The sequence below is a fragment of the Rousettus aegyptiacus genome, unplaced genomic scaffold (assembly GCF_014176215.1).
Source record: "Rousettus aegyptiacus isolate mRouAeg1 unplaced genomic scaffold, mRouAeg1.p scaffold_m13_p_17, whole genome shotgun sequence".
NCBI classification, from domain to species: Eukaryota; Metazoa; Chordata; class Mammalia; order Chiroptera; family Pteropodidae; genus Rousettus; species Rousettus aegyptiacus.
The window spans coordinates 13558347-13575025 of record NW_023416292.1 but is presented as its reverse complement, the minus strand read 5'-3'; the positions used below and the strand labels follow the sequence as shown (position 1 = coordinate 13575025).

Here is a 16679-nt window from a genome sequence, read left to right as displayed (position 1 = left end):
CCTTAGAGCCACGGGCACACAGGATTTGGGCGTACTTGAGCTTTATGGAATAACCGAGGAGTTACTTTTATTGGTATAGGTTAGTGGTCAGTGAATATTAGATCGTGGCAGACTTGGGCATTTTAAGTTATAATTTATTCCTATTTTTAGGTGCCGCAACCAATTAAGAGAAAAGCAGGCTCATCTTCAATACACACACAGAGTCCCGATTTCTGAAATGTGGCGGGCTCGCTGCATGTCTCCTTTGTGTCTACTGAAACCAAGAGAAGGGAGTTTTCACAGGCCGCCTGCGCACATGCCCTACGCGGGCTGGCCGACACAGCAGAAATTTATTTTCCCACAGTTTTGTGGGCTCAAGAGTCTAAGACCAGGGTGTTGGACGATTTGATTTTTGGTGAGATCTCTCTTCCTGACTTGCAAGTAATAATGACCTTCTTGCGACTTCCTACATGATAGAGAGAGAACAGAATCGGGGTGTTGGGGGGAGGGGAGAGGGAGAGAACAGGCAAGTGTAAACACTTGCCCTCTGCTATCTTAGAAGAGCACTAATCCCATTAGACCAGGCCCCACCCCCATGACATCATTTAACTTCCAAAAGTCCCATCTCCAAGTAGCATCACAATGGGATTTTTTTTTTTTTTTTCCAGGGTGGAGCACAAACATTTGGTCCATAACAGTAATTTAAAGGATTTTTTCCTTGAAGCACTTCTGACACTTGGGAGTTGCCTATTTCCAGAGCATGGTACATTTTTTTCAAAATACATTTTGCTGGTTTTCCCCAAACTTTAGCAATTTGCTTTGACCTGCGTGTTATGACATACTGAGAAGAATTCTGAAGAAGTGGCTGTTATTTTTTTGGCTTAGGAAGCTAGATGGAATATTTTCGCTTACTTGCCTTTGTAGCGATTATATCGTATTCCTGCTTTATAACCCAAAGTATTTTCTTTGCTAAAACTGCAGTGATGTTATTGAGGTCCCTTTTATTCGGACTGTCCTTTCCACAGCGTATTCCAGAATAAGTGATCAATGCTTCCATCAGCACGATGTTCGAATGCTAACAATAAAACAAAGATGCCTTATGCCTTAAACATTCTGCTGTCATGCCTGTAAACTGGACATCCAGAAGACCATCTAGCCCTTTGAAAGAAAATGGCATTTTTGTATTCAGTGAATATTGTGAAGTCAAATTGCTTCCTGGAATGACTTTGTCATAAAATAGCTTGAGTCATTATTAATTCTTGCTTTGGAAAAGCATATCCTCTGTGATCAACAAATGAGTATAATGAACACACACCAAAGATCAAAGGTGAAAGGTTAGCAGAAAGCAATCATGATTTCAGTCGAATGTGATTGGATAAAGGATTTAAAGCCCTATACCTAAAATTGGAGCACTCTAACACTTAAAAGCAAATTAAGGACTTCAATTACTGTATCATTTATTGGACAGTTTTAAAAATGTCACGTCGGGGGAGAGAATTGTTCAGCTTTGCTGTCATGAAGCTTAGTGGGTTATTAGGTGACCCCGTCTTTGGACTCGGATGAAAATGGACAGTTTTCTCCTTCATGTGGAGCTAACACCACAGAAGCCTTGTCACTACAGCATATTTATGAAGTCCTTGAGTGGTTTAACATTAAAGTGTAACTTTTAAACTTTAATAATTCAAGTGGCAGCCATGAAAAAATTAACCCGTGTGCATAACTTAAAGCAAATTGAAGGGGTTTTCTTCCCCCGCCCGGCTGATCTTCTCTATAGCAGTCATTCCTTTTTGCCATAGCATTCAAACTTAAGATATATTCTGTACTTTTTTGTGTAATGGTATTTGTCCTAAATTTTATTGTTTGTAGGTTACTTCTATTATGGCTATAAATTATGTTTTTAAATTAAAAAAAATGGAAAGAACTTTACAAAGACCTTATTTATGAGCAAAGCATCCATTTCGAAATAAATATCTCATCACTTCCGACATAATTATCCAACCTAGGTGAATGTTAATTTGATCACATACTGCATGTCAACCGATGTGCCGGACACTGGCCGTATGTTCGATAAGGCGGTACAGTTTGGGAGACAGTGTTATGTAATGGGGAAGACACACACACACACACACACTCTGCAACCATGCTGCCCATGTTTGAATCCCAGCTCTGCCACTTACCAGCTGTGTAATCTTGGGTAAATTACGCAGCCTCCCTGTGCCTCCCTGTGCTCATCTGTACAATGGGATAATAGTAAAAATACCTACCTCATCTCTGAGTTATTGCAAAGATTAAATGAGTTGGTCACTTATTGCTCCCTAGCAAACTCCAAATAAGCATTTATTATCATGCAGAGTGGTTAGGAGTCACACATCCAGAGTTTAAATCTAGGCTCCGGCAGCAGCTGAATGACCTTGGATAAGGTGCTTACTATTGCAGGGCCTTCATTTCTTCATTGGAAAATGGAGATAATAACAGACATGAGAACTAATTGAAATAGAGGCAAAATGCTTGGAAGAGCGTGTGGCAGATAGTAAATGCTGAGTAAATATTAGCAATAGGCGTTACAACCGCACTGAGGAGACCTTATGAACAATGCTATACACCCTGTCTCATGAGCTCGAAGAATAAGTTAAGGTTACCTATTTTTAGTAACTCCAAACGTGACTCCAAACATGGACCATGAATAGTATGAGTGTGTCTTTCTTTTTCTGGGTCCCCATGTCCTGGTAAGTCCAGGACCCCAAGGGCTGCTGTTAGTCTCGGGGGCTCAGTTCTGATGGCTGTCAGACTCCATGATCCAAGCAAGAGAGCAGTACATTTCCCAAGGTCCCAGTGACTCGATTTTAAATAACACTGTAATAGCAAAGAGTATAATGACAAAGGTAAGTAGAAACTCCCCAAATGTTTGGAAATTAAGCAACACATCTGTAAAAAATCTATAGGCCAAAGTAGAAATTGCACCGGAAGTTAAAAAATATTTTGAATTGAGGAATAATGATATGGCATATCAAAATGCAGAAGACATAATAAGAGGTAATGATGAATGACTATGCCAATAAATCTGAAATTCAGATGGAATTTACAAATTCCTTGAAAACGTCAAGTTATTTAAACTGTTGAAGAAATAGAAATTTAAGTAGTTCCATATTTATTTTCAAAATTATTAAAAGTTTTCCTCATCTCCCCTCCCCCTACCCCAAGAAAAACAGGCCCAGTTGGCATCACTGGTGAATTATTCCAGATATGTAGAGATGAAATGACATTTAAAATAATTATGCCAAAGAATAGAAAAAGATTTGTAAAGCCAGTTACAATTTTTTTTCTTTGTGGTGAGAAGTTCTAAAATTTATTCTTAGCAACTTTTAAATATGCAACACAGGATTATAAACTATAGTCACCATGTTGTCATGTGGACCCTTTCTAACAGTATTTTATCATCTTCATAATAAAGTTCTAGTTTAAATTTTATGATTTATGATGTGTCCTTTTCTCTTTTTAAAACTAGTATCACAATACAAAGGTGGGGCTGGGTTGGAAGGAAGGCTTTACCTCATTGGAGAGGAATCCTGTCCTTACCTGAACAGGGCCACAAAAGATATCTTATCTTGTTATGTTTGGACTTGTACCAAAGACTCAGGCAGGATCTATAAACCTAACACAAAGAATCATGTGTAGTTAGTGTAACTCTGAAGATGGATATTGTAATTCTCTTCCAGTATCATATTAATTTTCACCTAATTTAAAATTCCCATTTGATAACCTAAAAACCTTGGACGTTTGAGATAGCTCTTCCTTACCCTCCTCTGCCATGACCTTTACACAACAGAAAAGAAAACCACTGGACAGGAAGCCAAAAGGTAGGATCCTGTCTTGACTTTGCTGCTTGCGAGGCTGCAGAGATTATTACTTCATCTCCTTTGAGTCTTAGCTTCCTCAACTCTACATAGTTAGTGTCCCCTGCTTCAGAGAAATTACATGTTGAAAAGTGCAAAACAGAATGTAAATACAGGCCAACGTTATTATATTATCAGTAGTACTTGTTATCTGAAGATTGCACTCTAAATATAAAAGATAAAGCATCTACACTAAGTGGTGCTTAGGCTTGGGAAGAAACAGGGAAATGAGGTCAGAAAGACTAAGGCATGGACAAATACACACATTGGTAATTCTAAAAGGATAAGAAAGGGCAAAGCTGCGATGTTAAGTCAATACAACCTTTCACATATTCTCAATCTTGATGTAGTGGACACCTGGTTTAGCTTTTTGTTTGGTTTGTTTTGTTTTGTTTTCCCGCCTTATAACCTGCCCCTTTCTGGCATCAGAACCTCTTTCCTTGGAGAACCGCTTCCCCCACACTCCGTGGTTTTCTGTGGGCTGCACTGCATCGTGCACCGTGTGTGCCTGGCCGGGGTGGGTATGCCCAGGGATTTGCAAGTGCCCCAAGCCTGGGAAATCAGCAAACATCCTTCCTTGAAATTGTTTACATAGATCCTGATGGGAAAAGTCTCTTTATTTCTGGAGTTCTAGATGAGATTTTTTTTTTTTTTTTTTTTTTTTTTTTTTAATGCGGAGCTCTTTTGTCTGCATAATAAATAACTACATCTCTTCATTCTACCTTTCCTGCTGCATAGAGACTCTGGCGATTGGGCACTGAGATCATCTTTCCAGCATCTGAACCCATTCCTCCCACACCTTCACATTTTTCTTCTACACACCGTATCTGTTTACTAGATAATGGAGTTCCCAAGAAGTTAAGAACAGGTATTAAAGGGCTCTGGAATTATCTGAAAAGACATGATAACTTGAAGTAAAAGAAAATCCCACACACTTTCACTTTAAAAAAGTCTATTTGATCAACAGTGGCATCTCCAGGTATCTAAAATACTTAGTTTGTGATCGCCAAATATCTGATTAGTGTGCAGAATTTCCCAGTTGGCCTTAAAAATCTGTTTTAACCTTTGCATTGTTGAATAGGGATTCAAATGATGAAACAGAGGTTTTTATCAAGCGTGCTGAGTGGTTACATTTTACCTCTCTTCAAAATAGGCATTTCCTTGTCACTGTAACACATCCCCCAGGAGCAACACAATTTAGAAATTAATTCAATGTCTCTTTATGTGCTTTACAAGTATCAGATGAGGTTCTGGCAATGAAATTATGGGATAGATAAGCATACGTAATGGCTTGAATGTACTCCTTGGGCATGAGAACCCTAAAGAGAGCAGTGACAAGGAAACATTCATGTGGATTTTATCGCCTTTAGAAAGACCCCTCCTCCTTGTTTGCTTTGCCAATATCTAGTAAAGTCCTGAAAGCTTATAAAGAAAATGAGTTAATATAGTTATTAAAAATATTCCCATCTTAATTTACAACTAATATCCTTACCTTTGTCCTATATGCCCTCGTTTGTTCTCGAATATAATCAAGGACCGAAAATATCATCCCCTCTAGGTATAAATGAATATATTTATTTTGCGTCCACTCAAGCATGAAAGGATTAAAACATTGTTACCGACAGCATATAACTTTCTTCCCCTTTGCAATGAAGAGATGTCAAGGGATGAGGAGTTAGAGACCTTTAGCCATGCACAATCTCCACCCATCTCATTAAATAAATGAACAATGTAAGCGATCCACGTACTCGCTAAGCAAGGATGGCATTTTGACAAATCCCCTGGAGCCCTCCTTCCCCCTAACCAGACCATCGTCCTTAACGTCCTTCCAGAGTTAACACTGGCACCAACCATAGTCACTTAACCTTTACTTATTTCTTTATTTCAGATTCCTACTATCCTTCTCCTAACCGGACTACTGGGTCCAAAACCAGGTATGGTTCCCCACCCTACCCCGTGTTTATTCTCTCTTTACTATTCAGCTCTTGAAAAGTTGTTGTTTTTTGTTTTTAAATCGGTCACAGCAGGATTCACGACGTGCATCCGCTTAGCTTGGGGACTCCGGAGGTGTAACAGCGCCCTCGGCTACCGCCTTTACAGCGCGCCCCTGTCCCTGTCTGGGCTGGTGGTATCAGCACGGGGGAAGTGCCCAGGTTCTGATCTGGGACCAAAACTCATGATCTTCTGGCGCAGGTTCTGCGAACTGAGTCATTCTGGCACCGAGAATATTCCGTGACTCAGCAGGCCCGAAAAGGAGGATGTCAGATCCAGATAATTTCGAGTCTTTTAAAGGCAAGCCGGGGAACATAAACAACACAGTGGAAGAATTTCGCAGTGGGTGCGTACTCGGGGGAATAATGTCATTCCATTCCCAGCCTTTTCGCTTCCTTCCCTGCCCCGGTTAAACGACTGGTTACACTTTAATTTAGAGGCAGGAAATCGCTTTCACAAAATTCATACTGATGCTGCAACCCAACCCTTTATTCTCCGGGGATAGGGTCAGCCCGCTGGACACCTCGGCCCCTCTCCTCGGACTCAGGGGAGAGAGGAGGAGCGGGGCCGGCCCAGCGGGGGTCGCGCGCGGGGCGAGGAGCCTGCGGGCCGCCCAGCCACCCGGTCCCGCCCGCACCCGCCTCGGGGCGCGGCCCGGCTGGACGCGAGGACCGACACCTGGCGGACAGGGATCCGCGCCGCTGTGGCCCAGAGGCCCGAGCGACCTCACCGACCCCGCGCCGCCCCCGCCCCCGCCCCCAATTCCGAGTCATCTGGGGACGCGAGGTCGCCGGTCGCCGGTGTCCAGCTCGCGCGCGGCGCGGGCTCCCCGCAGCCGCGCCTACCCTCCCGGCATGCACCGCCCCGCCGCCCCCCCGCGCGCCCCGCGCCCCCCGCGCCCCTCCAGGCCCCTCCCCGCCCGAGCGCAAGCTGCCCCCGCCCCCCGCCCCCCGCCGGCGCGAGCCCCCGGGGCGGGCGCGCAGCGCACGGCGCGCGGAGGGCGGGCAGGAGGGCGGGGAGGAGGCCGGGGCCGGGCTTAGCTCCTCCGCCAGGCCCACCCCGCCCTGTCGACCCCACCCCCTTGCACCTCCCTCCCGGGGGCGCGCGCGGGGCCGCGCTCGGAAGTCGGGGGTCGGCGCCGAGCACGAGCAGCGTGTCGCGGGTGGGTGAGGGCGGCGCGGAGGCGGCGTGCGGGGCAGCGGGCAGCGAGCCGCGCGGGCCTGGTCTCTTCGGCGCGAGCCGCCGCCGCCCCGCGCCCCGCGCAGCGGCCCCGGGCCCCGGAGCTCAGCCCGCGCAGCGGCCTCCGGGCGCCGCACCCGGCCGGCGGCCGAGCGCGCCCGCGCCCCTGCCTTCGCCGCGGCCCAGCGCGCGGGCGGCGGGATGAGCGGCAGCGAGCGGGCCGCGCGTGCGCCGCGGCCCCGGGGGCGGCTCTGGCCGCTGCTGGCGGTGCTCGCCGCGGCGGCCGGCTGCGCCCGCGCGGCCATGGACGAGTGCACGGACGAGGGCGGGCGGCCGCAGCGCTGCATGCCGGAGTTCGTCAACGCCGCCTTCAACGTGACCGTGGTGGCCACCAACACGTGCGGGGCTCCGCCCGAGGAGTACTGTGTGCAGACCGGGGTGACCGGGGTCACCAAGTCCTGTCACCTGTGCGACGCCGGGCAGCCCCACCTGCAGCACGGGGCCGCCTTCCTGACCGACTACAACAACCAGGCCGACACCACCTGGTGGCAAAGCCAGACCATGCTGGCCGGGGTGCAGTACCCCAACTCCATCAACCTCACGCTGCACCTGGGTAAGCGGTGACAGCCCTGGCCCCTGCTGCCGCTCGCCGGCAGCCCAGCCCGCGGGGCCCAAGCAGCCGTGCGCTGGCTCTCTGCTCCCCAGCGTGGGACCCACAGAAAGTCCCCTCTCCAACTTCCGAATTAGATCTAGCACTTAACATCCCGCGAGGGCCAAGATGCTTCGCGCCAGCATCTCTCTGTCTGCTTTTCTGTTCTTTCTAACGTAGCCGGATTCTCGGTCCCTTGATTATTCGACATTTCGGCAGTTTTCGCCCCTCTTTTCGGCAGCGTTAGTCTGAAACCGCCACCCGCGCTCTTCTCTCTGCTAGCAGGGCCGTCACAGCGTATCCGTGGTTCCGCGACAAGAGGGTCCGTCCACCTTAAGCAGTTCCCGTGTTGAAAAGTCTCGCCAGGGTTGAGGGTGATTGCTGTCTGTTCTGTTGAATAAGCTGGCGAGGAAAGGTCTAAGACTGGGGAATTTGAGGGGAGCAAATAAATGCCTTTACTATCGGTAATGTCTATGCGTAATTAAAATAGAAATTCACATTTAAGGGTATTGTTCTTTGGAGTCGTTCAGTCTTAATTAAGGGCCACACAGCCCTTTCACTGCTAATCCTGGTACAGAGGAAACAGAAGTGTCTGCACTCACTGTAATTGCTGGGCCCAGGTTTGTCCCCGGGTAAAAAGGCCCTCTTTGCTGTCTTCCTTTCGTTTTGACTCAAAGCAAGTGTGGAAACTTGTGTAAATGACCTTTTACAATTCAGGAAAGGGATATACAGAAAACATCATTGCTGGGGATGGGAGGGCTAGACAGGGGTGTTCGTGATTATCTTAAAAGTATCAAACATGATGTTTGATCTAGGTAAGTTTTCCTTCATCATCGAAATTTATAAAACAAATATAGTTAACAGAGTAACAGAGTAACGATGTGAGAACCTGCATTTGATTTGTAGAGCTTCAAACCCCATTGCATTGAAAGACTTGATTTTACGGTGGCTGGTAGTAACGGACTTCCAGAGAGAGCAGAGTACCACCCCATTCTTCTGTCAAAGCTGGGTCATTCTGTAAGGCTAATGACATTACTTGGGGGCCTTTGAAAGGAACATTTTAAAGGCAAATGGTTCTTTTGGTCATGGTTTTGTATTTTTTCTTTCCGTTGCTCTCCGGTACACTGAACTTTATAGAAGTGTCAAGGTGCCAGAGAAAGAATATGACCTTTGAAAAACGGAGTTAAATTACTGCATGTGGAGTATGTTTTAGAAAAGCAGTATTTAGTACCTTTGTAGTAAATGCCATTTTATTCGTGGACAGGCCATTAGGAAGATTAAACTTTTGAAAATCAGTTCATAAAGTGAAACGCAAAGGTATTGGAAACATACAGAACTAGCTGTGTCTTGCAACAGGTGCCTTTCTAAAGTCTGCGAGACACGTAGGGTCTCCTAAGACAGCAAGGATGCTCTCTAGCTATTTTCTCTTAAATGTTACCTTTTTAAATTTGGCCAAGATTATTTTTGAAACTTTTATCCAACTATTTTTGTTTAAATTTTGAGGTGTTAAAGTTTCTGCGTTGAATTTTGAATGCCCACGAAATCTTATTTTATCTCTTTTCACCTATTAAACATTTCACAGCAAAGGCATCGCCTCGATGTCTCAAAGTGCCCTAGAGTCAATTGAAAATTTCTGAACAAGAATCTCTTATGTACGTAAAGATGGGGCTGTCAGTCTTGACCTTCTGAATTTTCCACTGAGGGTACTATGTAGCAAAAGGTTGTTTCAGGTGATTATAGAGGTAGATTACTCAGCAGTTGCTTTTCTGTTAGGAATATAATGCCCTGGGTTAGACAGTATTGGTCAAGTTAGGTTGCTGTTGTTGAGAGGTAGCTACAGTAGCTCTGGATCCTGGTGATTAAAAGGTCAAAAGAGATTTTAGAGTTCACCTACTTAGGACTCTACCATGACTTTTCAGTCTAAAAATATCATATGTTTGGACTTGTTTTTGCTGAAAAATTCTTCAGTTCGTGATAATATTTTTGTTAATGAGGTTCATAAACTTTAAAACTTAAGTTAAAAAATTATTTAAAATAGTTTCATATTAGTGTAGCCTCGATGGCTCAATGTCCCCCCGCCCCCGCCCCACGTATCCTGTCTTTTCAAATGGTAAGGATATGTGTATATACACACCGGCTTTATGATGTTCACCATATTCACTCCCTGACACCAGTTACTCCATGGGCTCTCGCTAACTAATTATTTCCCATGAATTCAAGTACCATGACTGTTTGTGCATCTGTTAAATCTCCCATCCAGTTCAAATTTCACATACCCTTAAACAAGTGATGCATATTGTGCTTTGCCCTCACAGAGCATGTGAAACTCGAAGTGAGCAGTGTGAAAGAAGTAGGTCTAGCCACTGCTTTTCCAGGTTACCTTTTAATGTTAAACTTGAAATGCAGTAAACTTTAAAATAAGCAAAGTCAGATTGTGCTTAAGTAGTCACAAGAAACATACATGTTTTGGCACAGACCATAAGTCATTCTTTTATTGTAAAAATAAAACATACCATGGCAAATTAAAACAGTAAGTGTAATGACTAGTGAGTCTCTTCATCTCCAGTTACTAAGTTGCCCTGGAGACCACCTGCACAATTTCTTATGTAACATTCCGGAAACTTTTAATGCCCACACATGTGTATATAAAATTACATGATCATTTGGGTGGGCTGAGGAACATTTTAACAGACAGCAAGTACAAATTAGATCATTGTACAATTATCATAACTTGTACAAAAGCCAGGAAAATCAGCACTGATTCTGAAAGCAGCCATATTTTAAGCAGCATGTACAGTAATCCAGGGTGCGGGGCGTAGTGTATCCTCAGATAAAATGCGTTCAAGTTGCTGTGGGATACAGAACTGCATTTTCTGCTTATTATGGAGAGAAATCTCAGCCAGGCACCCTTTTTCTAAAAAGTTAATTATTTTTGTGTTCAACTTCTGAACCTTCTGACTGCTGTATGGATTTTCTGATTGCTGTTGAAGTTTGCCGTGTGTGTGTGTGTGTGTGTGTGTGTGTGTGTGTGTGTTTTATAACAAGTCATAATAGGTAGTATCAGTATGAAGTTTGGCTTTTGTTTTTTTTTAATAATAAGTCATAATAGGTTTTATCAGTATCAACTACTATCAGTAGTTGATAGCAAGATTGTAGCTGAGGATTTCACTTTTATTAAACAGCCCTTTTAATTAACTTGATAGTCATTGTGGATGGAAACTTGGCAGACTGGGTCTTGAGCTTGGAGGAAGGTAGCTTTCCCTTTTACTAAAAACAATCAGATTAAGGGAGTGTGTACTTATAAAACCAACTCTATCAAAGTTTATGGAACTCCTAAAATTTACACCAAGATCAGAATAGATTCCAAGCTCCTTCTAAGGTAGAACAAATAATGATTAAAGATGCTTTTTAGCTATATCTAAATATCCTTTTTGCATGTCTAAATTAGAGTAATTGATATGTGAGGATACTACATTTTAGTCTGGTATAATATTTATTTGGTCCTCTGGTGTCTATTTAACATGAAAGAGACAGCAGTTTTCTTCCCCTAGGAAAGTCTTGCAAGGTAGGCTCTGCGTCAGGGAATAGTTCACCCTGGTGATGTCACTGTGGTATTCACGTACCCGGAGGGGACACTATTTTCGGTTGTCTCACAAAGGCCTGATTTACATTTTGCAGGTTTCAACTTGCGAAGTGAAAGAACAACGCTTCTTTACTGGTCTTTACTGGCCAGCAGTCGTTGAATACAGTTTTATAAAGTCGCTGTTTTCCGGTTCTACAATTCACTGCTTTTTCCTGTAAATACCCTCTCCATGTTTCTAAGGCATGCGGAACAACACTTTGCACATCAGGAGAGAAGTTGCAACTAGAAAGCATCCCCCCACCCCAAATAATTTTGTCATCGGCTGCATTTGTGGGCGGGATATGGTTTGACTATTTCAGTTCTAAATCCTTTTAGGAAGTTGGATGTGCTTTTTGCGGGGCACACCTTCCCCCATGCAAACATTCTCATGTTACTGCCAGATATTCTGCTAACATTTTTTAAATACCCACGAAATGCATAGCATAGCGCCTGGTAGAAAGATGCAGGAGGTCGGAGTTCCCATCTTCGGAAGTTTATACTCTATTAGACAGACTCTTTATACTTAGTTGTAATGCCATTGACAGTAATAAGTCAGGAGGACGGTACCTTTATAATATTTCACAGTTTCTAAAGCCTCCAGTTTGTTACCGATTAGATTTTTCACAGCACAGGACAGGTAAATGCGAAGATCCCGAGGTGGTGATCGGCCAAGAGTCACCGTGGAGGTAGGTAGCAGCTCTTAGCTTCAGCAACAAATCTCTCAGAAGAATGAATACAAGTTCACGTACACACTGATTCAGAGATGCCAGACTCCCTTGGTTTTTCTCCTGGTCCCTCTGTTCCTTTCACTTATGTTTCCCTGGAGTCTTTTTTGCATGCTGCTCATGCTCCCTGAATGAACTCCTCTCAATCTCAAGGCTTCATTACTGTTTGCAAATCAGTAAATTACAAATTTGTATCTCCAGGCCAGCTCTTTCTCCAGACCAAAAGACTTATTAGACATGGTCAATTTAGAATGTCCAGAGGCCATGTCCAAAACTAAATTCATCCCTTATCATTGTCTTACCCAACTCAAAGCCGTATTTTCATGAATGGCACATGTGTTACTATGAGACTTTTGATCAGTCTTTTGCCAAGTCTTTAATTGGTTCGAAATCGAAAGAAACCATTTTGAGACATGGGGAAATTATATGAAATTCAAATTTTAGTATCCCTAATGTTCTCCTGGAACACGGGTTCATTTATTAATGTTGTCTGTGGAGGCTTTTGCACCACAAAGGCAGAATTGGGTAATTGCAACAAACACTATTTTAGGCCCACAAAGCCTAAAATATTTACTACTATCTGGCCTCCCTACAGCACCTCTGCTCTACACCTATACGTTCAGTGTTGTGGAGTAAGTTCTAAGTGAAAGGTGCATGCACAGAGAACATTCACTTCCCATTTGGACGGAGGCTGGAGGCGTCGTATCTCCAGTGCTTAGCCGTGTGCCTGTGCCTGGCGTAGCATTGTATGTACGTATGTACGTATGTATGATGAGTGAGTAAATGAGGGCCTGAATTATAAGAAGCCCCCAAACACTGCACGTTAAGTTCTTCTCGGTAATACTTTTGAACTCGCGTTTATTTTCGTCAGCGCCGTCTCTCGATTTTCTCGAGATGCATGCCGCTGTCATAGCTCACGTTAAACATGGTACATGTGTGTTTTATTTCTGTAACTTTACAAAAAGGTACTAAGGTGTGGAACTGATATGGAAGTGGAAGGTCTATGACTGTCCTTTGTTGGGAAATAGTAGACTTTCATATGACTTGACGTCAGCTGGATAAATTTTATACGAGAGATGCTCAGATTTGGATCTCACCTGGGTATATGTATTTCTGGGATTTTAATGTTAATATTCTGTGTTTCCCCTTTAGAAATGGACAGAAATGAATTATATATATATATGTATATGTATACATGTATGTGTGTATATATATATACATATATATATTCCCGTGTCTATGACTGACAGACTCTGAAAGGGGATTTAAGCCGCGGCGGGGAAGGCTCACAATGAAGTGTTTGCTTATCGTGTGTGGCATCGTTTTGAGTCTCATTCGTTAGGGGTCCGGTTAGAGGACAGACATACTAGGCTGTGCCTTCTCCTCAGGACAGCGAGCGCACGCGGAGTACGGTGCAGCCCACTGTGTCCACGCTGACGCACAGGCAGGCGAAGGGTAATCACTTGTTTGTCTGGAGTTGACAGGCGGCAGAGCTGACAGATGCCGCCTGTTTCTTGTTTCCATCTGTGCTTAATTGACAGCTCTATTGCTGTTCTGTTCGGGTTTTAGGGGAAAGTGTCAAAGTTTAGAGCAGAGCTGTTTGTTCATTTTTATTGCCCAAAATTCCTGAGGAGATTTTTTAAAAATAAGGGATTAATCTGCCCCTTATCTTATGTCATCAGTTTCAAAGGGTCCACCCTCAGGATGCCCGTGTGCTGGCTCTGCCAGCTCCTCAGGTGCTTGCTCTGAGACACGGGGAGGGACATCCTGGCATCGGCCCGCAGCGCCTTTCTTGTGGAAGGATGAAGTTAGATGTTTGCTCATTTGGGCCTAAAATTGACAGCTTGCTAAAAGGGGTTACCCAGAAAACTCATTTATAGAAACGTCCCTGAGGTTTTAGAGTATGGTGCCAGACGGTGGTGACACTAATTAAGTACATCTGCTTTTCTTTCCAGGGGCTCTTCCCAGGGGCCAGCCTAAAATAACTGGGCACCAGTCAGCCTGGTGCCCGGGGCAGCTACATATTCATGAAATAAAATAAAGGAGACTTATCTCTTTCTTAGACAATGGGGCTCTCAGATTCCTTATGGGAGGAGGACCTCGTGGCAAGGCTGCGAGATGAATTAGGGGATTGAAATGATTTCTTTTAAAACTTTAGGAGCCATATTCCCTCAGCTCCCTGCTTTTACTCTTTGTTTCCAACTGCGTGGCTGCTTCCTGTGGTAGGGAAAGCATCTTTGGATTTTTTGTTATCTCATCTCGTTTGGATTTTTCAAAAAATCTTGGGAGTGTTCTTTGTTATTTTATCTTTTTGTTTTGAAAGTTCTTGGAAATATTAACTCGGAATCAGCCTCCTTCCCATTTCTTTCTTTTTTTATTTCTTAGAATTAAAAATATGAATGGTCGTATAAAGCGTTTGGGGCTCAACGAATTTTGTTTTGTGATGGTAAATCACAGTGTACATGAAGGTTGCTGCTAGCCACAATGACCTCCGTGGCAGTGACTATGGGGCACCTAGTCAGTGTTTTCAGAGACACAGTGAATGGCCAGTCTCTTTTCCCTTTAGAGTTCTGACCTTACGTTCTTATACCTTGCTGGGGGCGGAGGTTACATAGGTGTGTACCTGTGCACAGATTCACAGCTTCACATCTAATATTTGTCAGCTGCATTATATGTAAATTATTGCTCAAATTAAAAAAAAAAAAGAAACTTCTGAACCAATTATAATATGAGTTCCTTTGTTTTGGGCATATCTTGTCTTAAAATAGGAACGCACAGAACCTGAGGCTGAATCGTCTGAGATGTATTTCTCTTACTGTCTTTCTACTCTCTACCAGCGGTTGCTGGCATTAATAGGTGTTAGCAAATACATGTTGCGTGAACGGACAGATGAGTGAACCAGCTGGTTTTTGGCGAGGTATTGGCCAGCTTGAATGGAAATACCTGCAGAGTGTGTTCAGACGAGCTTCATGCGAAGTCTCTGGAGGAAGAGTGTGGGGAGCGCGGGGAAGAGCAGTTTCTTTGCTTTCCTCCTCTGCCTTTAAGCAGGTCGTGGTTTCGGTTGGTGCTTTGTGGCTTCCAGTGATGGGATGGTGAGTTTGTGGTTTTTGCTGCAGGTACAGAATCCTCTAAGAATGCTTCTGTGTGGCATGGGTTTTGGTCTAGTTTTTATATGACTCGTTATTTAACTTTCATGGCGAAAATGAAATATTTCACAAATTACTTATAATGTGAAGAGCTCATAGTCTATCCTTTGACATATTCTACGCAGTGACTTCCTCATTGAGCTTTTTAGAAATAATAAGTCTGAAGTTTGACTTGCGTGGATTTCTCAGAGAAGTTCATGGAATTTTGCCAAGTATTTCTAACAAAATGAAAAGACTTACCCACTCAAAATTAAGTGAGTTTATTGGATTGTGGTTCTTATTAGTTAGTGGACAAACGTCTTATGTAAATAAGCCAGCCAGTGAGAAAATTCTTCATTTATAGCTATTGTAATAAAGGATGTCTGGGTAACAGTGTCAAAATACTTTCTTTATCCTCACGTAATTTGTAATGTGTTTGAGGAGATGAGACATAAACATTCATGTTCAGGAAACCAATGGGACAATATAAGCACAGTAAAAATAATTCAGTTGAAACTTTTTGAAGTGTAGAGGGAAGACCTGCAAAGCACTTTGAAGAGTGTGCATTGACGTTAGCTAGGAAAAGCTTCTTGGTTCTTGAAGAAAAGAGCCAAGTGGACATGATGGGGGGCTGCCAGGAAGGGTGACTTGTTCCAATCAAGATCTGAAGGTAACCAGACAATGGTGAAGATATTGTTTGCTTTTCTTGGGGTAGGAAGGCATCAGGGATGGATTCGGAGAGATGAGGATCTTGAAAACTAGGCAAAAGCAAGTAAGTAAGCAAGCAAGTAAGTTGACCTTTCATCGAGTGCCTCCTGGTTACCGCTTTGAATCCTTAAAATGATCTCGAGAACTCTTGTTCTCCTGTATGGAGCAGTCACGTCGGCTGACGAGGACTTCTCAGAGTTGGAACAGGCAGACTTCAGGTGGGAACCCAGCACTCTTGTGCATAGGTCCCGCTCTTGCTACTCTACCGTGTCAGAACAGACCCAGAAGGTGATGGAGAACTGTACAAAGACCTTTAATTGGGGAGTGAAATGCATGTGCACGAATCCCAAGAACTGACCCGTTTTCCCTGGCAGACCCTGCTGGAGGAACTCTGGCTTCAGGTTGCTTCTCTTCTTAAGGGCTCTGCACTTATTCGTGAAGATCAGGGCTGTTAGGTTTGAGGTACTTATGCTAGTTTTATAATATTTAGCTGTTAATGCCTTTAGGAATTTCTAAGGAATTTATTGAATTTCAGAATGAGATCCTGGGTTTTGTCAGTGTCTCCTGACAGGAAAATGGTACCACATACCCTATTTCCTGGAGGGTGGTGGGGGAACGCCACCTTATCTCCTTTCTGCCTTATCGGGGACTCCTTTCTGGTTGGTGAGAATTGCTGCATTTAGTTCAGTTGCTTACTTTATCTGACGTCCTTGAAGATAAGGCTTCCAGGTCCATCTCCAGGTTCTACTTTATTTCCCCTCTGCTTCTAGTAAATTCTGACTCTTACATGGTTGTTTAAGTTTGCTA

The 16679-nt window shown here is 43.9% G+C and overlaps 1 protein-coding gene across 1 annotated transcript in view; it reads left to right on the top strand.

Annotated features, from left to right (window-relative positions):
- Positions 1-7024: 7024 nt before the first annotated feature.
- Positions 7025-16679, top strand: part of LAMC1 (laminin subunit gamma 1) — a 95933-nt gene continuing 86278 nt past the window's right edge. The window contains exon 1 of the mRNA XM_016145569.2: positions 7025-7656. Within this exon, the coding sequence (XP_016001055.2) occupies positions 7245-7656 (412 nt within the window). The 5' untranslated portion in view covers positions 7025-7244. The remainder of the gene's footprint in view (positions 7657-16679) is intronic.